Below are 25,743 nucleotides of genomic sequence, written 5' to 3'. Positions count from 1 at the left end.
TTGCCTCTACAGCACCACTAGGAAACTGTCTTGGCAGTTATGTAACTGGTGTTTGATAAAGTTCTCTCCGATACCTAGTTCCCTATTCTGTCAGTAGTCATCTTGTGTGCAGTTATACTGTTTGCATTGATTTCTTTGCTCTACTGTTCTGTCACCCCTCCGGTAAGGTTTAATTACCCAAATATTAACGTAATGTTACACTTTGTTAACTACTGAGGAATTATGTACAATTTATTTCAATGGTATTACATTCTTTTGATGTGAAAAAAACACTCTTTCAGAGGTTTTTTTTTTTTTTTTTTAATGTCTATTTTTGAGAGAGTGCAAGTTGTGGGGTGGGGGGGAAGGATGGGGGGAAGGACAGAGGATCCGAAACAGGCTCTGCGCTGACAGTCTGACAGCAGCAAGCCCCATGTGGGTCTTGAACTCACTAACCAGGAGATCATGACCTGGAGCAGAAGTCAGACATTCAACCGACTGAGCCACCCAGGCACCCACCCTCTCCAGAGTTTTTAAAGAAAGAGTTAATTTTCCTAAGGCAGGATAACTCTGTTCTACCACTTCTCTTCCTTTCTGTTGTCAGTGTTTCTCTTAGGCCTTCAATTAATTTTTTTGCCACCTCCGGTTATCAGTGATTGAGAAAATTCCCAAATCATTCATATCTTGTTTCAGGCTTGACTACAGCAAGGAACACTGAATGGAATCATTGAGTCTGGAGTGATGGGTAGCTCCAGCTATTTCTGACTCCTCTTTCTGTATAAGTAATTGAATTCACGTAAGTTAAATTTCAGTATGATGTGACTCCTTTGTAGTAAGAATTGGCCTAATTCAGATGGAATTGGAGATGAGATTCCCAGGCAGCTTCCCTTTCATCCATGCAAACATCTGTTGATCTCCTGCTAAGTTATATCAAGTGCTGCAAATACAAAGGAGAATAATTTGTTTCCTGTCCACAAAGGATTTGTAAACTAGTGGGGGAGGTAGATTTAAAGGTAGATGATTGTAATATAAAGTGGTAAGTGCTGTGAGAATAATATATCAAGACTGTTAGCTTAGAATTTATATGCCATGAATACTTAGTCTATCAGTACTTCTGTGGAGATTCTTAATAAGCACTGATGTTCAGAGAAGGCTTCCTGGTGAATCTGATACCTTATTACCCCTAAAGAATAAGGCTTTAACCTGTGCAGGGGGTCAAGGGAATATGTATTTTTGACAGGGAGATGGCAAAGTGTGTCAGGGTCAGTGGTGTTTTTGAAGCATAAAGTGAGAGGCAGGGCATCCTCAGAGAGGAGGCTAGAGTGGTAGGCAAGGGTCAGTTCAGAGAGGCCTATGGATGTCCTGTCTGTGAACTTGTATACCATTCCAATGACCATAATATGATCATTAATTATAAAGTTACTAATAAACCACCTGTTCAGCACTTACTATATGCCAGGGACTATATTAAGTGTTCTGTAGTTATTTAATCCTCTTGGACATTCACAAGTGAAAATATGATTGGTTGGTTATTGGTTGGTTATTGTGCAAGCCAAGTGGATATGGAACTAAGGGGGATAAAATGGGAGGTGGGGAGATAGTTTGGAAGCTGTTGAAGTAGTGCAGGTGAGAGATGGTTGAAGCCTGAACTAGAGTAGAAGCTATTGGATAGGTATACGAAGGATGAATTAGAGGAATAATATTTAGGAGGTAAAATAAGATCTAATTAATTGATTACACAGGGTGGGGTCAGGGAAAGGAAAAAGTCAAGGGAAATATACAGGTTTTTAGCATGAGTTACTTGTGTGGTGATACTACCTTTTAAGGTAAAGGACACTGGAGGAGGGCCTGCATGAAGAGAAGATTAGTTTGGTATCGAGTATGCTGATTTGAAGTGCCAGTGGGGACATGTGGTGGAATCATATTGCAGGCACACAAATCTGAAATACAGAAGAGAGAGAGGTCTGGCTGAGAGATAGAGATTTGGAAGTTGGCAACCAGCAGTTGAAACCAGGAGGAATGATAAACTCACAAGGAAGGCGTGGCCCTGGGGAGTATGTGTCTTAAAGACGAAGTAGTGAAAGAAGAGACTCAGAGGTAAAATGAGAACCAGGAGAGGAGAGTGTCACAGAGGCTAAGGGAGTAGAGTTTCAAGAAGGGCATGTTCAAGAGTGTCACATGCTACCTCGAGATCCAGAAAGATAAGAATGGAAAGTGAATCTTGGGTATTCCAATTAAGAAGTCATTGATGACCTTGGTTAGAGCGGTTTCAGTCGGGTGATGGGCCGTGTGAGACTTCAGTGGATTTAGGAGTGAATTGGAGTTTAGAAAGAGGAGGCCAGGGGTGTGGATAATCTTATGAAAAGTTTGAGTAAAAACTGGAAAAAGGATTAGAAAATATGTGTGAGGTGTAAGGGTGAACAGCTACCTCTAAACTCTTCATGCTCTCAACCTTAGGGAGGCTGGTTTGGGCTCAGTTCAACAAGTTGAATGTTTTTGAAACCTTCGGAGAGTGTAGACTCAAATCCTGAGAGCTAGGGTCAGCTGTTTCCTGTGTAGCCTCCCAGTAGCCCTTCTGTACCTGAATGGACTGTAATTTGGTCTAATTTGTTGTCAATGCAGTGTATGTGTCAGAAAATCATCACCAAAGTGCACCATCCTAAATGATATTTTGGCCAAAAAAAAAAAAAAAGTGACGGGAGAAATTAGTAAAGGAAACCCTGGGAAGGAAAAGGTATCAACCATTGTACTATGTCCTTCGCATGTCTTATTCTATACTTTATTGCATCCTCATAGCCACCATTTTGGGGGTGAGGTTATCCTCATTTTCTCAATGAGGAATTGAGATCCTGTAGTCCTATGTCTCCTTATCTTACCCCAGCTTCTGCCACTGATGACTGTGACCTTGGATAGGTTTCTCAGTTTCCTCCTCTATAAAAAGCTGTGGTTTTGATCCTTAAGTCCTTTCCAGCTCTAGGGTTCTAGGCATCTGTGAATATTTATTAGTGTTGCTATTTGGGCATGAAAAAAAAAAAGGCTATTCAGGGAATTTCCCCCCTCTCAGTGAATTAATAACTTAATAGTAACACTGTCAGGTTGTTCGGACTAAATAATTTATTTTCCCATCACAAAGTGAGTACCCATTATGTATGTGGCCTTAGAAAGCTACTGTAAAATAAATCAAGTAAATAGGCTTGGTGACAGGCTCTCCATCAGTTGTTACTAGCCCTGGGCACATGGGCAAATCGCTACCTGCAAGATTGTGTGATGATTTTAAAGTGTGTTATAGGTTAAGTGCTAAGTATTTTTATTAATTTAGGAAGTACTTTGGCATTTGGCCTTTAAAATTGCATTATTATATTATCATAAATCTTGATTAAGGCAACAAAACATATTTACTATGGCCAGCTTCACAGCTGGGGTGAAATATTTTATAGCGTGTATAATGAGCCACTAGATGATGGTGATTCTCTGTTCACATCTGAAAGATGAGAGTTGGGAAATGAATTAGAGGCTTTAAAGGGCTATTTAATTGTGAAAATTAATTTCAAGGAACAGTATCATGTGCTCAGTGAGTATTTAATAATTGAGGAGGAGGAGGGAAAAAAGGGAATTGTGAGGCTTTCAAACCTTCTTAAGCCCATTTTGGAAAAAGGAGAAAAATATAATGCTAATGTGACTTTCAAAGACATGCTCTACAACAGTAATGTAAAAGAAGCAAAATTAACCAGTACTAGGCATTTTAAGAGTTAAATATTCTCCCAATTTGAAGCCAATGTGTTCTAGATACACTGTGCCTGGCAAGCAGATGTTTTCAATGGATGTGGAATCTCTCAGAGGGCATTTTGAAAACTTACAGGGGCATTTTTGTTTTCTAATGTGGTTGAGATACATATTATTTTATTATAAATTATTTTCTTTTGTTTTTTCCCTTACATTTTAGCCAGTGTCTTATTTTAAGTTGCTGAGTAGGTTCTAAATCTCTGAATTGTATTTCAGAACAGTGTGTGTTGGGGCAGGGGGTGGTTAGCAAGATATTTGTTATAAAAAATAAGTTTGGGTCTGATGGGGTTGATGGCCATTATATTAGTTTTCTATTGGTACATAACAATGAACTACAAACTTCCAGCTTAAAGCAGCAGCCATTTTTATCTCATAATTTCTGTAGGTCAGAAGTCCAGGCACAGTATAGCTGTATTTTTGCTCGGAGTGTCCCCAGGCTGAAATCAAGGGGTCTGCAGAAGCTATGATCTCATCTGAAGCTCGGAGTCCTCTACCCAAGCTCATTGGTGATAGACAGAACTCAGTTCCTTGCACTCATGTGACTGAGGCCCTCATTTTCTTTCTGGCTGTAAGCTGGGCTGGGGGGGGAGGGGGGGTCACTCTTGGGCCCTAATCACATGGCCTACTTGTAGTCCGGCAACTTCTTCAGAGTCAGCAGGAGAATTCTTCCAGTCTGCTTACACACACACACACACACACACACACACACACACACACACACACACATTTATATATAAGGTAGCCTAATCACATGGATGACTATTCCATATTCACAGGTGCTGCCCAAACTCAAGGGGGGATTGATTATACAGGATGCATACACCAAGGGGTGGAAATCACGGGGGCTGTCTTACAATTTCGCCTACTGCATGGCCGCTGGTATCAAATCTTCATACCTCTGTCTCTTATCTATGTCAATGGACCTCACTTATTTGAAACAGGACCTGCTAGCTATTTTAAGCATTTGTAGAGGTATTGTCTACTGTGCAACAGGTATTTTTCTAGGCACTGAGATGAACAGGGTAGTCTTTGCTACCAGGGAGGTTATCTTCTAGTGATGCAGTGAAGAAAATAAAACAGAATAGAGGGTTAGAAGTGGGGTGGAGGGTGGATGTTCCTTTAGGTGAGGTGATCAGGGAGCAGATACCTGAATGGTGAGTAGTCAGTAGTGGTCTCTGAGGACAAAATATTCTGGTAGTGCGGACATAATTATAAGGGCCCTGAGTTCAGAGACCAGCTTGTCTGTGTTTAAGGAAGGCAAGACCAGAGTGGCTGGACTAGAATGTACGAGGAGGAGGGTAGGAAATAAGTTTGGGGAGGTGCTTGGTCACAGTGCATGCAGAGCCGTGTTAAAGGGTATGATTTTTATTTAACATGAGATAGGAAGGCGTTGAAGAGTTGTAAGCAACAGGGCGACCAGTCTGATACACATTTTCATAAGGTTTGTGTTGAGAAATGGCCTGTCAGGGGGAGGGCTGTTGTATAAACACAAAGAGATGAATTCTGTGAAGGAAATGATTGCGGTGTATGAGTGTAGAGGACAAGGGACCCAGACTAGACTGAAGTCAAGGAAGGCTGCCTTGAGGAAATGGCACCTGGGAGATGGAAGGTGAAAGACGAAAGGTAGTCCCAGAAGGGGAACAACTTATGCCAAGGCTCCATGATGTAAGGGAGCTTGTCAAGTGAGGGAACATTAGGGGAAATAACCGAGTAGTTAGGAGGCAGATTCCACAAGTCTTGAAGGCCTCGTTAATTGTGTTTTTTTTTTCTTTCTTTTTTTCTGTTGTTCTTTCATGTTAAGAGCGTTGGGAAGCCACTTAAAGGGTTTTAAGCGAGAGTGGGTGTCCTAAAGGGAGGGGTTGAAGGAAACGGTTCATAATCAGTTTTAAAATTTGACAGATTCCAGTCTGGCTGCTGTGTGGAGGATGGTTTGGAGTGGAAGCAGGCAGATCAGTTAGGAGCCAAGTGATGGTCCGAGTGAGAGACAAGCATGGCTTGGACTCGAATGGTAGCATAGAACTTGCCATGAAGCGAGTCGATTTCAGAGTTCATTTAGGAGGTAAAACCGAAAGACTTCCTGCTGGATTAGGGAGGGAAAGTGAGCTTAAGGGAGGTGTCGTTCTGGTTTCTCGAATTGGGTTCATTGAGCTGGCAGCACTGCATGGGGACAGTGTTTTCATGGGAGAGAGGACATAGAGAGTATGAAGTGAGTTTTGAAGTACTTCTGAGGTAACCCAAGTGAAGATGTAAAGTAGGCAGTATATAGGAGTCTGGAATTCGGAGAAGAGGTCTGTTAGTATCTATGTGAACTTTTTTGCTAATTTTGAGGGCTTAAGTATGTCTGACACTGTATTAGATTCTGGGAATATAAAGAGGAGGGAGATGTTATGTTCACTCGGTATTTGTTGAGTACCTCTAGGCACCATGTCATGGTTGTTGCCCCCTGTGAGTTTACTGACCAACAAGGCAGGTGTATAATAAAATCCTAGTGTGTTGTAATGGGGGCAGTGATAGAGGGAAATAGCATGTAAAAAGGGCGCCTGACCCAGATTGGCAACATCAGCGAAGGCTCTTGCTGAAAGGCATGAAACCTGTTCTGAGCCTTGAAAGAAGAGACAGAATTAGCCAGACGAGGGGAATATAAAAAGTGCTGGTAGTAAAAGTCCTGGTTGTCTGAGAGAAGACAGTGGCGTCTCAGAAAAGCCATCAGGTCTACATCCCTGGCTTTCACTAGAGGCTCGACAAGTGGGAAGGCAACGTCTATGCCGGAGTTGGATGTTTTTACGGTGGTGGTGATGGGACTCTTAGGAAGCTACTCTTGCTCTGCAGCCCTTTTGGAAAGAGGGGAGAAGAATATTCATAGCTGGCAGGGACTTCAGAGAATTTGTAGCCCTTTCTTCTCATTTACAAAGTAGCTAGTAGCCAAAGGAGAAATGATTGGCTGATACCTTGTCAGCAAGTCCGTGTCTCCCAGAGTCAAGGCTAAGGGTCCTCACACTGCTACAAGAGTGGCAGTGCCTTTAACTACTTGTTCCCACACTTTCTCTGACATCTTTCGATGGAAAGAGAATGTCCTGGAAATACCTAGATACTGCCTGCCGTTGAGTAATGCAGGTCTCCACATGGGCTGTGTCTTTGGGAGCTGATGCTAGCCTAGGTTTAGTTCTTTACCTGTGTGGCAAAGTGGACTTGGTCCTTTCTGGGCTGCCTCTTTAAATTTAAACAGAGAAATCTCTCCGGACAGTCCGTGTTTGTAACTTCTCTCCATCTCTCTACCCATTTGTGTCTTTGTCCTTTTCTTCATCACGCACTGGTAGTGAATTGTAATAATAGTAGTAGTTGTAGTAGTAATGATAGTAGTGGTAGATATTTACTGAGCATTTATTATGTGCCGGTTACCATAGTATTTGCTTTTCTTTACCTCATTTAATTCTACCAACAGCCTCCAAGGTAGCATTTTCTTATTGCCATGTTTACAGAAGAGAAAACAGAGGCTTAGAAAGAGGTTAAGTAATGTGTCAAAGCTTACACAGTAGTATATGGTGGTGCCAAGATTTGAACTCAGGCAGAGTGACTTGAGATACTCTTTACTGCCTTTCCTAAGATAAACTATCTTATAGAAATTCTATATTTCTGTCAGAAAACTATAATAGAAATATAAGGTGAGCTACAAATGCAAGCCATGCTTGTAATCCAAAATTTTCTAGTAACCATGTTGAAGAATAAAAATAGGTAAAATTAATTTAAAAATTAAAAATTTATAATGTTTATTTTTCAGAGGGGGGGGAGGGAAAATATGAGTGGGGGAGGGGCAGGGAGAGAAGGGAACAGAGGATCTGAAGAAAATTAATTTAAAAATTAAAACTTTATAATGTTTGTTTATTTTTCAGAGAGAGAGAGAGAGAGGGAGGGAGGGAGGGAAAATATGAGTGGGGAGGGGCAGGGAGAGAAGGGAACAGAGGATCTGAAGCAGGCTCTGCACTGACAGCAGCGAGCCTAATGCGGGACTTGAATTCACCGACTGTGAGATCATGACCTAAAGCGAAGTCGGATAGATGCTTAACCACTGAACCACCCAGGCGATCCTAAAAATACTTTATTAGGCCCAGTATATCTCCCATATTATCATTTCAACATCTACTCAACATAGAAAAGTAAATGAGATGTTTTACTGTGTCTTTGAAATACAGTGTATATTTTATATGTACAGTACACCTCAGTTTGGACTCGCACATTTCAGGTGCTCAATAGCCACATGTGATGAGTGGCTACCATTTTGGCTAATGCAGCTCCAGAGGTGGATGAAAGTTCCGAGCACTTTCTATTGCTTTAGTCAACTAGAGAGAGAAAAAAGTGTGCTGGAAATCAGCAGATGAGGCAACTGAAAGGGAAGAAAGCAGAGCAGTAATTCCTGGGTCTGACCCCTGAGCAGGAACAGGTAGAGAAGAGTTTCCTCTGTTCTTTTCCCTGAAGCCAGCCAGTAAGGTATCTTTTTTCTTTCCAAATTGAGACTCAGCATTTGCCCATATTGTTACTCCTCGGCTTATTTTCATAGTGGTCCATTCCTTAAGATGCTTTGGGACTAAACAAGCATTTGTGACTGGCCCATCAGATATTGCAACATTGTTTCTATGGAAAAGATTTAAGCCTCCTGAGGTTTCTAAAAACTTGTTTTTGGAATGTCTTTCATACATTGTGGGGAAGATTGGAGAGGAAATTATAGTTATCATTTGCTTTATGATCTTTAAGTCACAGATCAATGATCTGTTAAAGCACAGAAAGAAGAATAATGAACTTTTTTAGTTCCTATTTACGGGTAATGTTCATCACCTGTTACTTTCTTCCCACTGTACCTAGGTTCCTAGTAAGCCTTCACCAGTTGTTGAAGATTGGCTGAGAAGCAAGTATCTATAGAACTATTTGAATCATTTCCTTCATACACTTGCTTCTGGTTTGGTCCTACCCCTTATAATTAAGCAACACAGGCTCATCCTAACAAGCTAAATAATGTAGAAGTATAGAAAGAATGGACTTCCTTTGTTCGGAAAATGCAAACCTGTCTATTGGCTAAAAGCACATAGACAGGATTTTTATGTTTTTGTGAATGGAAAAATAGGATAATGATATATTAAAGATTTTAAGGGAATGTTGGCTCTCAGGTTTATACTGTTGTTCATGTTTGTTTATATTCTATAAAAGTACGTATGGCATTTACTATTGAAAAAGCTTTGCATCACTAGAGACTTAGAGAACACCAAGAAAGGTGTTGTATAATAAAGTGGTTTTGTAAGTTTAAAAATATTTGAAAGAATTTGAGAAATATGAGAAACAGTATGCAAAGTATGATACAGGAGTGTAACCATAGACAGTAAAGTGGAAATTAGGAAATCAAATACCTGCTGAATATTAGGGGGAGGGAAAACTTGTTGATGAAAACATTTGATTGTAAGTAGTTGAGAGATTTTTTTAAAGCCGTTAATTTATTTTGAGAGAGCATGCTGCCCCGTGAGGGTAGGGGAGGAGCAGAGGGAGAGAGAGAAAGAGGTAGAGAGAATCTCAAGCAGGCTCCATGCTCCGTGCATAGCCCAATGCAGGGCTTAATCCCACGAACTGTGAGATCATCGCCTGAGCTGAAGTCAAGAGTCGGATGCTTAACTGACTGAGCCACGCAGGAGCCCCAAGAGATGGTTTTTTTGTTTTTTAATTTTTTAAAAAATCTTTATTTTTGAGAGACAGAGAGAGACAGCATGACTGGGGGAGGGGCAGAGAGAGAGGGAGACACAGTATCTGAAGCAGGCTCCAGGCTCTGAGCTGTCAGCACAGAGCCCGACGTGAGGCTCGAACTCACGAAATGTGAGATCATGAGCTGAGCTGAAGTCAGCCGCTTAACAGACTGAGCCACCCAGGCGCCCTGAGAGATGTTTTTAAGATGAGCACATATATTTTTATCCTTGATGCCCAAGAATGACACAGTTGTACATTTGGGTCTATAGCCTACAGCCTATGCTTGGATCATTTCAATGTAATATTTATTGATTGAATGTTGTCCTTGTGGAACACCAGGGAGCAATACCTAGTTACTGTTCTCTAGGATTTTGTGTTGTAACTCATTTTCAGGTAACTCCTAAAAATCTGTTATTTACTAAATTTCTCTGTGCATCAGAATTTGCTCATTTCTACTCACGTTGCTTCTCAGTAAAGTACAAGTCAGATCTTGTGTTTTCATCCTTTTCTTAAAAGCCTTTTGATAAAAATATCTTACCACCTTTTTTAAGTTTCTACTTTTTAAAGTTTATTGAAATACCGTTTATGTAAAAGATAAATCAGTTATTGTTTTAATAGAAGGAAACACTTTGGAAGTACAATGAGTTTAAATGTAAAACTTCCTACTCTTTCCCTTGAGGGCCCCCACCCCCTCCCCTCCCCAGAGGTTATTGCTGTTATTTCCCATTTGCTGCAGTCATGGACGTTTAGTCCCCCAGCTTTTTGCTGTTACAAACAATGCTAAATTAATAACTTTTTATATATCCCTGGAAGTACAATTGTGGAGTTATAGGAAGTATATATTTAAGAATTTGGCAGATTCTGCCAAACTAACCTCCACAAAACTCAACCAGTTTGTTATACTTCTAACAGTATATAAGAGCATGGCTTCTACACATATGATTTAGCTATAGAATTTTAGAACTTGAAGTTATCACAGAATGTAGCCTACCCCCTCCCACTCCTTTTCCAAGGTAGAAACTGAGTCTCAGGGACTGGAAATGGTTTGCCTAGATCTAACCCAGCAGAACTTATGAGTACTTCCCAGTCTCAGATCTGTGTTCCCTTAGAGGCATCTTAGTTTTAGACACATTTTATATTGTGAGGTTCTACCAGACTGTGTATCTGTTTCTATCTCTTCTCTGTTGTTAATCAAAACAAACTTACTTTTCAGTCTCATATTTGCAGATATTACCCCAAGACTCCTGCCTTTGCCATCTTATCTGCATGGAACATCTTTTACTTAATATCCTTAAAAAGTGACCTTCTTCCATTATTTAAAACTCACCTTATCTACAGGGTGTATGGGTTACTTTAGATATACTCATGGTTCTGCACAGTGTTTTAAGAATCTTGTTTCCTCAGCAGCAGCTAAACCCTACCTGGGTGGCCAAGTAAAACATAAGCTGCTTCTTTCTTTATGAACTTAGAGCATTTCTGCTATATTTGATCATTTTGTGTTTGTCAAATAATATAATACCGCTTCAATGAAATGAAATCTAACTTAATAGCATTAAAAACTTTATTAATCACAGTATATTTTTTTCTCTTAGAAATGACCTTCAGAAATATTGTGCTTCTAAAGTATGAATAGATTCTCCTCTTGTGTGACTATATTTATTCCTTAGGTGCCTGCATTGTAGCCTTGTTTCTCTTATAAAGGCATGGTCTTAGTATCTTTTCTTGATGGGCTATGAGAATTTGTGTCAGTGATATCCCAAGTTGGTGCTGTAGCTGAGCTGGTCACATATCAAGATTATGACTGTAGGTAAAGAAACAGCTGATGAAATTCTAAGGAACAGAGATCAGCCTTGATGCATATTTTGATCATGATAAAAGAGATAGAATTCAATGTTAGATATGAATTAAATTTGGTCCGTGAATGTTGTTCAAAACTGAGGATGGCAGTCTAATCATAAGCTCATCAATTATTCAGTAGCATCTTGGGGGTATTAGTGTATAGAATATAGAAGACCCATATACTATCCTTTAGAGTCTTTGTTCTAAAACAGAATGAAAAAAAAATACAGTATTCTCTCTCTCTCTCTTTTTTTATGGGTTTTATGCTCCCACAGCGTAAGTGAAGTTTATACATGCACCAGAAGAGGGTGAAAGACAGGGCACATATTTGCTTATTCACGGGGGTTTGTGGAAGATTTAGGGGAAGATTGTTTGGAACATGACAAGATGACAGTTTTACAGGAAAGGTCAATTTTCCTAAGCTCAGGAGACATGAACTTGAACTTTTGGCTAAGTTTTTCTGTTGCTAAATGAAGGTTGTTTGCTTGACATGTGCTGTTCGTTCCCTTATTCTTACATATGCACTATAGCTTTGGATTTGGCTATAGATTTAGTTTGGCTATACATTTGGAGCAGTGGCTGTCATTTCAGACAGTAACTCCTAGTCTGCAGGATGGTAATTACTCTGATTTTTATTCTTTTTTTTTTTTCATTGCTGTAGAGAATGCTATGTTGAAGGAATTAAAGACAATGCTCATAAAACTAAAGAGAAAAGGGGGAAAAAAACAAAAGGAAGACTAGTATCAATTGTGAACATTTCCTTTAGATTATGTTCTAGAATGGCAACAAATAAACTTACAAGTCAAGATTTTTAGGTGGACTGACTTCTAAGACTTGATCTTTTTTTAAATTCACAGCTCACAGAAAGTAGCCTGGATATGGGGTTTAACAAACTGCATCAAAGTATGCACAGTAGAACATTATTATAACATCTACAAATGAAAAGCCAATTTCCTTTACACAGACAGTAATGCAAATGTTCACAGTAGCTTTGCTACAAAGAAATTAAATTGTTGCAATTGATTATTCTACTGCTTTAATGGGAGTTCATGCTATAATGTTTATTAATTAGGAAAATATCATATAATTTAAATCTGGGCAAAATATTATAGACCCATAAGTTGCCACTGAAGAAATTAAACAGAAATGGCTTGTCCTGTATTTTCAAATATTATTACAACTAATAACCTCTGCACTCATCATGACTTATTCATTGCTTTTTGGCTCTAGGTGCATATATATTTTTTTGCTCCCAGCATACAGTTCATGCAGTCTTCAATGGACTTGGGACCAATAAGACTGAGCACCTGAAAAAGGATGTTTATATAAACTCTGAGAAGTATAAGTGATAGTCACTTCTTAGAGTTGTAGCCTGTGACTTGTCATTCCCAAAAGTCATCCCATCTTTTAGATGGTTGCCTTATAGGGGCTTAAACAGTAGAACAAACATGACCTGAGAGACTGAGGGAAGTTGGTAGCTGGATAATGCATGTCTTTGGGTAAACATTCAGAACTTAGGTTAATAAAATCTGATAGTAAGTTTCACCTTATGCTTTTCTGAAGCATGAGCTTAAGAAAGTACTTTGTAGGGAAGAAAGAAGAAGTTTCAGTATTTAGGGAAACTTTAAAACAACAGAAGGAAGCTCCCTTGGGTCATTTGATATTTTTGTTCTAGGATAGCTGATTTAAACGCTTTTGTTTGTTTGCAGGTATTTGGGAAAGATTGTTTTAGAGATTGGAGCCAGAGAAACTGAAGACAGAAAATAAAATTAATACTGTAAATTATATACTAGGCTGTTTTTGCCTTGGGAATCTTAGATATTTTTGTGATGGAGTAATAGAATAGGTTCCCCCAACCACCACAAAATTAGATATCATTGCCAAACTGAGCCAGAAGCATTGCCTTATCTAGGAGAATGCTTCTCAAAAATGGCCAAGGCTACTGGTGAGCCCTGATCAAAAAATATTGGCAAGTGTCAGTCGATCTCATAGTCTTTCATTTATATATATCCTTTGGCAACTTATTAAAAACCAACCAAGTGAAGTGTTAAGGGTATGCAAAATGGCATTCATAAACCCACATTAGCATAATACTAGAGTCTAGAAAGGATTTTAATTTTTTTAATGTTAGCAGTATTTTAATATATATCTGGATAAATGCCGTGGTGCTCTCAGTACCTTTTTAAAAAATTATTTTTTAATTCAAGTACAATTAACATACAGTGTTATTTTAGTTTCAGGTATACAATTTTATATTCTGCTAATAATTCTGGCTACTGTGTAGTCTGTAGCAACATTGCAAAGCTCCTGTTCCATGTATGAACATGCTTAAGTTAGAATTATTTTACATTTTCAGAGAGATCCATATTATCAGTGTATGTTGGGTTGGTTGTACTTTTCACAGTTGTTTCTATTCTTGTTTTTTTATTATAAATTGCTGTTCAGTTGTATCATTGTCACCTTAGTTTGTTATAGATTTTCTCTTAACCCTGTACTGTACATGGATGCATATTTGTATTAACAATATTCTTGGTCTGTAATTTTTCAGTAATTAGAATTTAACTACATTCAGTTAAAATCTGAATTATTCTCCCTATATTAGTAAAGCAGATGTGTATGTAATCTCCAAAAGCTGGCTTGAAAAATGACACTTCATTCTATCAGCCAAGGCATATTTTACCTAATCTAAACAGGGTGTCTTGAAAAGAATTTGAGGACTGCTGGTCAGGGAAGCTAGTTGGCAGGAATCATAGAGTCATTTCTGATTTCTTCCATGTCACTGTGGCATAGCTCTTGTTAGTTCAGGCCTTTGACAGATGTTAGTTTGGATGTGCTGTTTATTGTCTGTGCCCTTGGACTAGTGCCTAATCTTGTCTGTGTCTCAATTTCCTATCTGTAAAATAGAATTAAAAACAGTACTTTCCTAAGCTAGTTCTTTGAATATTAGATAAGATGGCGTGTATAAAATACTTAAGAGTCTGCCTGGCTTATAGTAAGTCCACTGTAAATCGTAACCATTATTATTAGGTAAAAGGTACTTTCTGTGTCCTACTGCAAAATAGTTAATTTGCTACTAGATTATAATTTTGTTTTAAACTTATTTTTGGGTTAAAGCATTCAACCAATGTTTGTTCAACATGTTTTAATGCGTTTTGCATGAAGGTTCGTTGTTGTTTTTTTTTTTTAAGTTTATTTATTTTGAGAGAGAGAGACAGTATGATCAGGGAGGGGGCAGAGAGAGAGGGGGAGAGAGAGAATCCCAAGCAGGCTCTGCACTGTCAGCTCAGAGCCCAAAACAGGGTTCAGTCCCACAAACCCTGAGATCATGACCTGAGCCGAAATAGAGTAGGATGCTCAACCAACCGATTGAGCCACCCAGGCGCCCCTGGAAGTTCATTGTTAATAATAGTGTATATTTCAAATGATCTTCTTGATTATTTCAAATTTGGAGGTCACTTTTTTACTGAAACATATTTGACATATAGCATCATATAGACTTAAGGTGTGTAACATGTTAATCTGATATGTTTGCATGTTGTAATATGATTGCCATTGTAGCCATAATTACCACCTTTATCATGTTACATGATTAGCATTTCTTTTTAGTAGTTGCAATAATTAAATTCTAATGTCTTAGCAAGTTTGATGGTTATAATACAATTTGTTGTCTATATTCACTGTAGTATGCATTAGATCTCTAGGACGTATTATAAAATCTGATTACTAGGAGTAGAATTATCATAATGGGCATTTACTTGTTGTTTTGGCATTGTTCCATTATCTTCAATCAGCGGTTTCCTTGCAGGAACCTTTTTTAGTCTATTTGTCGTTTTGTGAGCAATAATTTAATTAAAAACCAGATAACATTTGGAAAATTCACATAAGCAGGCATAAGTAAACCTGATACTTACTTGAGCAAATGAGTATACTTCCTGAGCCGTATGTCTTTGTTGAATTCCCTAGATGCTTATTTATCCTAGACAAGTGAGTGTTTTTGACATGTAGATCATGAGAGAAGGCAATGTTCATCTACATATTAAATATTACTAAAGCTTAATTTTCCCTCTTATTTTTCTAGGTTAAAAATGAATGTCAGTAGAAGCGTTAAGGCTTTCTCACCAAATTCCTATGGCTTGTATTGTACTTGCTCTGGGATGTGAACATCCCTTTTTGGAGAAAAGTAGTAGCCAGTTGTTTGAATATTAACTTTTACTCTGATACAGGGATATAACATAATTTTCTGAGTTCCTGTTCATTTAATAACCTGTTTAGCATAGTTGTGGTTGCTTTAGTGTGGTACTTACAGAAGATGGCTGTATTTTACTTTCTGAACATCATAAAATCATGGCTTGCTAGTTCTAGAATTAGTATTATTTGCCTTCCGAAGTCCTAGCTTCCTCAGCAGACAGTGAGTTCTTCAAAGGTAGCAACTTTATCTTTTATTAATCTTTGTGTTCCTGTCACCTAGCACTGGGCCTGTATCATAGAAGAGAGCTCAATAAACCTATTTTTTTCTTCAGTAAATCTTTTATCAGATGAATCATATACAGATTCAGAAACTAGGTTGTCCCTTGACAAAGTGGAGAATCAATGTGGTAATTGGTAAATGGAGTTATATACACTTCGATAAAATAATCTTGTTAAATGGTCTTGTTATAATATAGTTCTTTAGTATTCCAAACTGTGTATATCCATAAACATTTATTTACAAACATATAAAATCATAGAGTGACAGGAATTTGGAGTGGGACTGGATGTTAGAAATCATTTCATCTTTCCCAGGGAAAGACGTTTCGGGCATCCTGAAGCCAGAAAATGCCTGTGAGACACAGTTGTGCTGCTCACACAGCCCTTACTGCCCCAGTGACAGGACTCTGCAAGGTTTAGGATTAGATTTGCAGAATATCAGAGTCAAGGTTACACCTACCAATATGGGCAGTCTACACCTGTTTATTCAGACTTTTGGATGACAAGGGTAGAGTATATATCAAAAGAAGTGAGGTATCCCTCCCATGAGAAAGTAGAATGTGATTTTTTTGACAGTGCTTAAGATGCAGACAGGATATCTTTTATCTCCCCAGGCGATATTAATTTAAAGTTTAAGGAATACTACTTCAAGTTACACACCACATGGGTACCAAGAGCAGAAAGAAATTGCTAAACCATATGCTTGTAAATGCCATTGCTTTCCTCAAGAGAAAGATCATTTATATTTTGTAATTAAAGAGCAGAAGGTCTTTTTAGCCGTAAAGGCCTTTCAGCCAGGAAATAGGCGGGGCCAACAGGGCTTCCCAGGGGGATTTATACAGCATTCAAGGACTCCTTGGCATCTCCACCTGGTGGAAGTTTGCTCTTTGTCTATGTCCTGATTAAACACTGGAAAATAAACTTTAATTCTAAAAAATGTGGTGGAAAGCCCTTCTTAAAAGTTTGTAAGCAGTTCTTTCAGAAGTGAGCTTTAAGTAAAGAAACTGATATTTAGGTAGGCTTGTTTTCAGGCTCCTTAAGAAGTAATTATAACATTACAGTGTTAAAAACGACACATGGTGATCTCATTTTATTGATGGACATTGTTTATTATTTTGGTTTGAACAAATGGGTGTGGGTTTCTTATTGCACAGTAAACAGTCAATAACCCTTAGAATATTAGTACTGCTGCATTTGTCGTTTTTTTTTTTTTTTTTTTTTATGCACTTGAACCCATGAAAGTTACCCAACCATGAAAAAGAGTGTTGTTTCTATACCACAATCCCTTGTAAATAAATCCATATGAAGTCCTGGAACCCTCAATTAATCATAGTAACTATATGCTCTCATGAATGGTGCCATTTTCTGGTGGTGGTATTCTTGCCCTCTCTTCTAGTAGGTCTGTCCGTATTCCCTCTGCCTTCCTGTTCTCTTTCCTCCCACCTTGAAGGAACAGCTTGAGTGAATAGATTACCCTTGCCTTATCCTGTGAACGTCAGCAAATTTAGACTGGGGTTGTCAACAGGAGCAAATCTCAGAGCACTGTTTGCATCTGAAACAATGTGCCTTCAGTCTAGAAAAAGTCGAACTGAAAACCTCTAAGGTGAAGACCTTTAGTTGGGATATATCAGATACAGTGCCCTAGTAGGCCATGCTACCCAGGTATCTGATAATCATTCCTGCCTTGGCGTAATGTCTGTCTCAGTGTAATGAACTTTTTGTCCTTGTCTCCAAGTTGTTAATTAATTTTCATCTGTAGAGATAATATGTAGTCCCTCTGCTTACTGTTTTTAGTCGCTAAATCAGGTACTATTCGTTGTGGCAAATTAAAACACTTGCTGTCTCATACCTGAACTAATTTATTTTGTAATTTTAGTGGCCAAAGTTACTGAAATATTTGTATAAAGTTTTATCATAAATGAAAAATCTTATAAAATTTTAAACATTACAAAGCTATGTAGTGCGCTATTTAAAATTTTCACATTAATTAACCCTGATCCATTGGGTTATTAATAACTCTTAACAATTTGACGTTTGCTTTTTAAGACTTTATTTAACAGAATAACATTTTACTCTAGTACTGTTTTGCAGCTTGCCTTTTTCCACATAAATACATATATTTCAGATTTTTTTCAATGTCAATGGTATCTAAATTTATTCTTTTTAAATCATTATATACTATTCTACTCTATAGATTTACCATTATTTGTTTATCTAATTACCTTTAAATGAGCATTTACATTTATTCCAATTTTTTACTGTTACAGAAAGTGCTGAGGTTGACATCTTTATGCATTTAATTTTGTGTTCTTGTGTGAATATCCAGGTTACTTTTTACAAATGGCTAGCCAACATCTTTTATTGAAAAAAATCCATATTTCCCACTACTGAATAGAAATGCTGTGTGTGTGTGTGTGTGTGTGTGTGTGTGTGTGTGTATACATATATTTGTAGTGAATTCCTGTGTATAGTTTATTTCTGGCCTAATATGTTCCAGTGATCTGTCTCTAATATGACATTGTTCTAATTGCTCTAATTTATGATTTGCTTTCTCATCCACTGAGCTGGGCCCCCACTGTTTTTTTTTCCAGAATACACACACACACACACACACACACACACACACACACACACACACCAAATTTCATATTTATTCTTCCAGATGAACTCCTTTATCCCAACTTAATTTAAAAACTCTGTTGTGATTGTGATCAGGATTACTTTTAATTCCTGTATTAATTAGAACTGTGTTTCTCAACCTGAAACACCTCTTGATAAATATAAAATTCTTATTTCTCAGTGTCAACTTTTTTGTCCGTGCCCATTTACCAAATTATTGTTATTTAACTGTGTTATCCCTACCAAGAATGTTTTCTTGAATTTTGAGGTTTCAAAACATTTTGTGTTCACAATTTAAAGTACAATAGAATTTTTCATATGGTGATTTAGGGGTAATAGATCTCTTTAAACATTGAATCTTTCTATGTCCAAACAATGTATGTCTCTTCATTTATTTCTCCTAAATTCTTTTATAGAGTTTGATAATTTACTTATTCTATGAATTTATTCCCAAGTATTGGATGGGTTTGCAATTATAAACTGCAAGTCTTTTTCTTTATATTTTCTAGCTGGTGGTTTTGGTGTGGAAGGATGCTATATATTTTCATATAATAATTTTTTGAGATTACTTTAGTGAACCTCCTTTATTTTCTTTCAGTTGATTTTATTTTTTTCAGTTGATTCCTCCTTTATCTTTTTTCAGTTGATTCTCATGGATTTTTCTTTTTTTTAAATTTGATTATTTATTTCAAAAGGAGAGATGATTTCAGAAAAAATATTTAAAAAAAACTATGTTGATGCACTCTCTGGTTCTTTAACATAGAAGCACAAAGTGCACAGAGGAGAGAGAATCCTTAGAACTATGTCTATAATAAGAACATGTTAGGACAGACTTCTTAAAATTATGTTATAATTCAAAGATTGTTTCTTACCTCTTTCTTTTTTTTTTTTTTTTTCAATATATGAAGTTTATTGTCAGATTGGTTTCCATACAACACCCAGTGCTCATCCCAAAAGGTGCCCTCCTCAATACCCATCATCCACCCTCCCCTCCCTCCCACCCCCCATCAACCCTCAGTTTGTTCTCAGTTTTTAAGAGTCTCTTATGCTTTGGCTCTCTTCCACTCTAACCTCTTTTTTTTTTTTTTTCCCCTTCCCCTCCCCCATGGGTTTCTGTTAAGTTTCTCAGGATCCACATAAGAGTGAAACCATATGGTATCTGTCTTTCTCTGTATGGCTTATTTCACTTAGCATAACACTCTCCAGTTCCATCTCATGGATTTTTCATATGGGGAATCAGATTATCTTCAAATAGTGATTATTTTGCCCCTTTGTTTTCTAATCCATTTAACTTTCACTTGGTTCGATTAATTAATTGCATTGTCTTTTGTTTCTGAAAAATGTTAATAGTGATAAGAGTAGACATCCTTGTCTTATTTCTGATCTTTCTAGGAATGGTTCTAGTGTTTTATTATTAATTAGATGCTTATATCCGTTACGGTTAAACTATATGTATGTATCAAGTTAAGGAAGTATTAGTATCCTAATAAAAGGAAATATACTTTTATTCCTATTCAATTAGAACTTTTAAAAATAAATTTAGTAGTGATTGTTTAAAAATATTTTAGCTTTTATTGAGCTAATTATATGATGATTTTTTTCCACTTTGGCCTTTTAATTTGAGGACTTATTTTTCTTAATATTCGTCTGTCATTCTTGGAATTGACTTACTCTGTCATGAATTGTTCTGCTTAATTCTGTTTTCTAATGTTTTACATAGGATTTTTGTTATTTATGATGGTTTTTGAGTTTGTAGATATGGTCGCATCTTCCTGTCAGGGTTAAATTGGCTTCGTAAGAAGCAGCAGAAAACTACTTCTTCCCATGTGTAGGAATTGTTTAAATAACACTGGAATTATTTGATGCTTGAAATTTTGAAGAAAGCTGTCCCTAAAACTATTTGGATCTGGCATAATGGGAGGTCCAGGGTCAGGAATACATTTGGGCAGGTAAGGTAGGCTATTTTCTTGGTATTCCTCTCTCCAGGCCAAATCTAAGATTCAAGAAGTACATCAGATAGGCTTTTAAATTCCTTGTTTTCATTGCTTTTGCTAACATCATTAGATCCTCTCATTGTTTGTGGAACTATACAGAAAATGTCTAACATAGAAGGACTGAACTGCAAGGTTGGCCCTTGTCTGGCATCTAGATGGAAACGTAGATTTTAAAAGTGTTCCTGCCACCAGTTGATAAGAGTGGCTCACTCTAAGCAGTTTGTACAAACAGTATGGTCTGTATTGAACTCTAGTCCTTCTGGGAGTCTGGAATTTGGATACATGCCAGGCAGGGGCTTACTATTGGAACAGCCCCCATTATAAATCCCCAGGGCATCAAGCCTCTAACAAGCTTCCTGGTTGGCAGCATTTAACGTGCTGTCAAAGCTTGTTGCTGGGGGCATTAAGCATGTCCCATGTAATTCCTGGGAGAGGAATTGGCAGATTCCTGGGAGAGGACCCTTGACAGATTATGTCTTGTTCTCAAACTTTGTCCCATATGCTTTTTCAAAACCTTTGCTAATTTTGCTTTGTATTCTTTGGCTGTAATAAATCACAGTCATGAGTTACAATCAAATGCTGAGTCACAGAGTTGATTTCATATGTCAGGCCAAGACACTGATATTAAAAGGCGGTAGCAGAGTTATAAAATATAACTTTAAAAAAAGTCTATAACCATGTCATTACAGGTGTGGAAACAGTCTAATTGAAGTTAGAAAATTTGTCAAAGATCACATATGTCGATAGTGGCAGAATAAGGTTTAAAGCTTAAGAAACAAGTCAAGAAACAGTTTTGCTCCATTAACTTTAACATTGTCCCCATTTTATTTATCAAATTAAAATTGGCAGTTTAAAAAATTAACTTTATTGGTACATGTTTCTAAAACAGGCCTTTTAAAATGCAGGTGGGTGGGCCCAAACTATTTGTAAATAATCTAGGGCTTTGGGCAAAAATATTTTCAAATATTTTTTTGTTTATAAGCTGTGGCGTTGGTAATTTTGTTAGAATCATTTGCCTCTTTGCAGTAAGATTCAAAACAGAATCAAACCCTCAATGAACTTTCTCAGCAGAAATTTTGTTTGTATATTTGTGCATCAGAGTAAGCTATGTGACCATACGACAACAGAGTCTAAATCAGTGGCTCCTTTTCGGCCTGCTCATTAAAATCAACTTCTGGAAAGTGATTCCACATTCCAGACCAATTGAATCAGAATTTCTGATGGGTAGGGTTCAAGCATCTCTCCGCACCCCCCCCCCCCTCCCTTTTTTAAAACTCCTCATGTGATTCCAGTGTGTGTAAGCTCATTGACAATCTCTGGTCTAATTAAATTATTTCTACATGGCTAATAAAAATTGTATTTATTCCGTAGTAAGTGGATAGTCGGAAAAGCATAATTAAACCATAAATTTAGCAAAATGAAATTGTATGTATTAGAAGTACAGATCTGGAGAACCTATTAAGATATTTATAAATGTAATGTTAATGTTTATTATATATCAGTTGAAGAATTAAAAATTTATCTTTGTGCTAGTTAACCAAAAATCAGTCATTTCTCATTAATAGTCACTTAGTCTCACTTATGACCTAGATAAAATTTTAAGAGAATATTATACCAGAGAATATAGTCACTGGTATATGCATAGCATTTGTTCAGGCAGAGAAAGAGTCTGTTTTGTTTAGAGCCATGCACCATCCCTGAAATATAGGATAGTGATGTGAGAATTCATGTTGAAGAGGAGTGAGATTTTGAAGTCAGCTCCCAGTAGATTCCGCAATTTCATGGCTAACACAGAAAATAACCATGTTATTTTGAACATTGATTGGGTAACCCAGCCAGAAATCAAAAACTAGAAAACAGTCTGATCCTTTGTCTAGAGTACAATCTTTGATCATATGTTAGAGGACGGTTTGGCAAACTATAGTCTTGAGAGTTCTATCTGTCCCTTTCTGTAAATAATTTTATTGGAACATAGCCATGCACATTCATTACTTACTGTCTATGGCTGTTTTTGGCTTCAGTGATCTGTATAGACACCGTATAACTTGCAAAGCCTAAAATGTTTACTATCTGACCCTTTGCAGAAAGTTTGACAACTCCTCTATTAGACTGTTGTATCTTGCATTAAACAATCAAATCATGCATTATTTGCTGACGCTCAAGCTGAATTTGGTCTTTCATACACAGGTGACTGGAGATGATTCAGTTTTTAAGGCTTTCAAATGGAGATTGCAGTTGAAGAAGAGGAATTTGCCTTGGCAACTAGGGAACTATGCTGTTAGCCCTCTGATGCTGCTACGATAAGGGGCCAGGAACTTGTCCACTTACCTGGGGCAGGTGTCTCCTTGCCTCACTCATCCTCCATGTCCTTCTGTGTCGCTGTCCTTGCTGGTGCTCTGTCTGCTGGGGGTGAACATGGAGTAGCAAGTAACTGGGGAACCTGGTCTGTGAGGATCTTTCACTGCAGTATCTGGGGATTAAGGCCATTTTTTGTACACCTTGCTAATAATGGATCTAGATACGGAAGTTTAAAGATTGGAGTGGCTTAAGCTTTAATCCTGGTCCAAGTGGAGAGTTCAAGAAGGTGTGGATGTGTAGTGAAGAAGGCACATTCCCCTAGTCTCTGGTGCATTAGAAGGGTAGCAATAGAGGCTGAGCTGTCAGCCACATCTCCACCTTGGGCACCTGAATGCCAGTGAATGCTCTTACTCACTTGCTGGGTAACTTACCCTTAAAAACATTGTACCTGCAAATATTGGAGAGATTGGAGAATATAAACACTTTTAGCTTTCAAAGAACATAACTCCCCTTTCAAACAGGTAAATCTATTAATGATGTTTCAGACCTTTGATTTTCAGTTACATCTGTAGAAAAGCATTGCATGCAAAAGCAAGGAAGTGCCTGTAAATAAGTTGAAGTGTAATGATGTTTTGGTAAGCAATCTTATCAGAGCTGCAAGTTTATACTAGAAATTACAGTCTTGAGAAAAATATTGGGGTTATTTTTTTTTGAGGGAGGGTTAAGATTTCATTAATGCCAGGTTATTTTTGTGACTCTAGAAGATTATGATTTTTATAAAATATTTAAGATATTTTCAGACCAAAATCCCTGAAATTATTTGAAATCTGATGACTTAGTTTATTCTGTTTGTGATTTAGGTCTAGATATATGCCTGGATGACTTTTCAACTGGGTGTAGTTAGTGATACCCTACCTCATTGAATAGATCTACGCTATAAAGAGGAGTTCTTCTGGTTGTTGATTTTCCTTTCCTGAGGTTCTGATAAATAAGGGGCCTGTATTTGGGCATAGTTTTCTAGAATATGATGGCTCCAAGTTCTTTTGTATTGGAAGACCTGGCATTTTTGTTTTCCTAGTGTGATAAGACATTGAAGGGAATGGAATTAATGGAGTCAGGCTCAATTACTTCCCAGAATAAATTGGTTGATAAAGATACCAGTAAAGATAAAATCTCTCTCATGTGAATTTTTTTAAAGTACTTTAAATTCTTGCTTAGCTATGTTTGTGGTATGTGATTTTCTAAGTATACTTCCCTCTCCCCCACTAATTCTTATCCCTCCTTTATATAACAGATCAGCGACTATCACCTGTTCTACAAGATGAGTAACAGTCACCCTCTTCGCCCCTTTACTGCTGTGGGCGAAATTGATCATGTGCACATTTTGTCTGAACATATTGGTGCCTTGCTGATAGGGGAAGAATATGGCGACGTCACATTTGTTGTGGAAAAGAAACGCTTTCCTGCCCACAGGGTAATTTTAGCAGCGAGGTGCCAATATTTTCGGTAAGTGTATATTACTTTTTGAAGATTCAAGTTACTTGTGGAAAACACTGGTATTTTCTACTCTATGAAAAATATGTAACAAAGCATAACAATAAATTCTAGCAGTCTTTCAATTCAGCATCTGTAAGAATTCCATCTTTGTAGACTTTTTGTTACTTTTTAATCACCTTTTCCTTCAGAAACCATCTGAGAATTAGTGGGATAGAAGGCTTTCCAGGCTAGACAGTCTCACACCAACCATTTTTCAAGGTCTTGAGAATATTTCTCAGGCTGAATCTTTGTTGCCCTCACCTACTTCTCACAGTTGAACTTCAGCTGATTTATTGATTTATTGGCAGATAGGCTTCTTGTTGTGTGGGTAGACTGACCTCTGGACTTGCTAGTAAATATGTATACCTCTTAGTTTCAGACCACTGAGACTCAGGTAACCCAACAGATCTATCTCTAAGATATGCATTTGGCAATCCCATTAGATTAAAGGGAATTCATTTATTGAAAGGAAGTTTCATAGTTACATTAGAATTAAAACTAAGCAAAATATTTATGGACTAATGTAAAAAAATCCTCCTTGGGGTGCCTGGGTGTCTCATTCGGTTAGGTGTCCAACTTCAGTTTAGGTCATGATCTCATGGTTTGTGAATTTGAGCCCCACATTGGGCTCTGTGCTGACAGTTCAGAGTCTGGAGCCTGTGTCTCCAGGGATTCCTCCCCAGAGGGATTCTGTGTCTCCCTCTCTCTGCCCCTCCCCCGTTCGCACAAGTTCTCTCTCTCCTCTCTCTCTCTCTCTCAAAAGTAAATAAACATTAAAAAAAATTTTTTTTTAATCCTCCTTATACATAACTGTTGTCTGTTACTCAGACCTTTAGCTTCCAGGCTAATTGTTAAGCTAAGCTCTAATGACTCTACATTTTACCTAATAATTGTTAAATGGGAATCACCACTGAATTATAGACTGAGTGATAATTTATCCTTGATATATCCTTGGAGTCCATGGAGTCCATATCCATAAAATCATGGATTTACCTGGGAAACTCGATATCTAAAAATTAAGATGCCAAAGGCTTAGAGAAAATTTCAGTTACCTTCTAGTGAAAACTGTAGTCTGATTTTTACAATTAGAGTTAAGTAAGTCAACAGAACAGTATCTAGAGTCACACACACACACTGTTGTGAAGTGAGTCTCTTGGAAATATTTACCATTTATCTAGAACGCGTTTAGTACATTTTAAACATTTTTAGAGCATTCCATTTTGTACATATAAAATGCCACTGTCGATAAAGCCAGGAGCTTCGAAAAGAGAGCGCACACTGTCCTACTCCCCCTGCTGGTGGTCAGCTCAACCCTGACTGCTGGCCTTGGTCTAGTCATTATTCGTTACCAGCCTCTATCCTCTGCACACTTTTCCTTTGTGTTTCTGTCCCTTTTCTTACTTTTGGTCCACTCATTACTATTAAAGTGTTTGAGAGACCATTCCTTATTAGGTCAGAACTTTTCAGCCTTATGTTTTATATTTGTTAATATTATATGCCTCTC

The 25,743-nt window shown here is 37.6% G+C and overlaps 1 protein-coding gene across 2 annotated transcripts in view; it reads left to right on the top strand.

Annotated features, from left to right (window-relative positions):
* BTBD9 (BTB domain containing 9) overlaps nucleotides 1–25,743 on the top strand; it is a 413,565-nt gene that overhangs the window by 13,223 nt on the left and 374,599 nt on the right. For both annotated transcript variants that reach the window (XM_060615395.3, XM_060615396.3), the window contains exon 2: nucleotides 23,998–24,209. In XM_060615395.3, the coding sequence (XP_060471378.1) occupies nucleotides 24,025–24,209 (185 nt within the window). In that variant the 5' untranslated portion in view covers nucleotides 23,998–24,024. The remainder of the gene's footprint in view (nucleotides 1–23,997; nucleotides 24,210–25,743) is intronic.

This window comes from Panthera onca, chromosome B2 (assembly GCF_046562875.1).
Source record: "Panthera onca isolate mPanOnc1 chromosome B2, mPanOnc1 haplotype 2, whole genome shotgun sequence".
Lineage (NCBI taxonomy): Eukaryota > Metazoa > Chordata > Mammalia > Carnivora > Felidae > Panthera > Panthera onca.
This window is presented reverse-complemented; position numbering and strand designations above follow the sequence as displayed.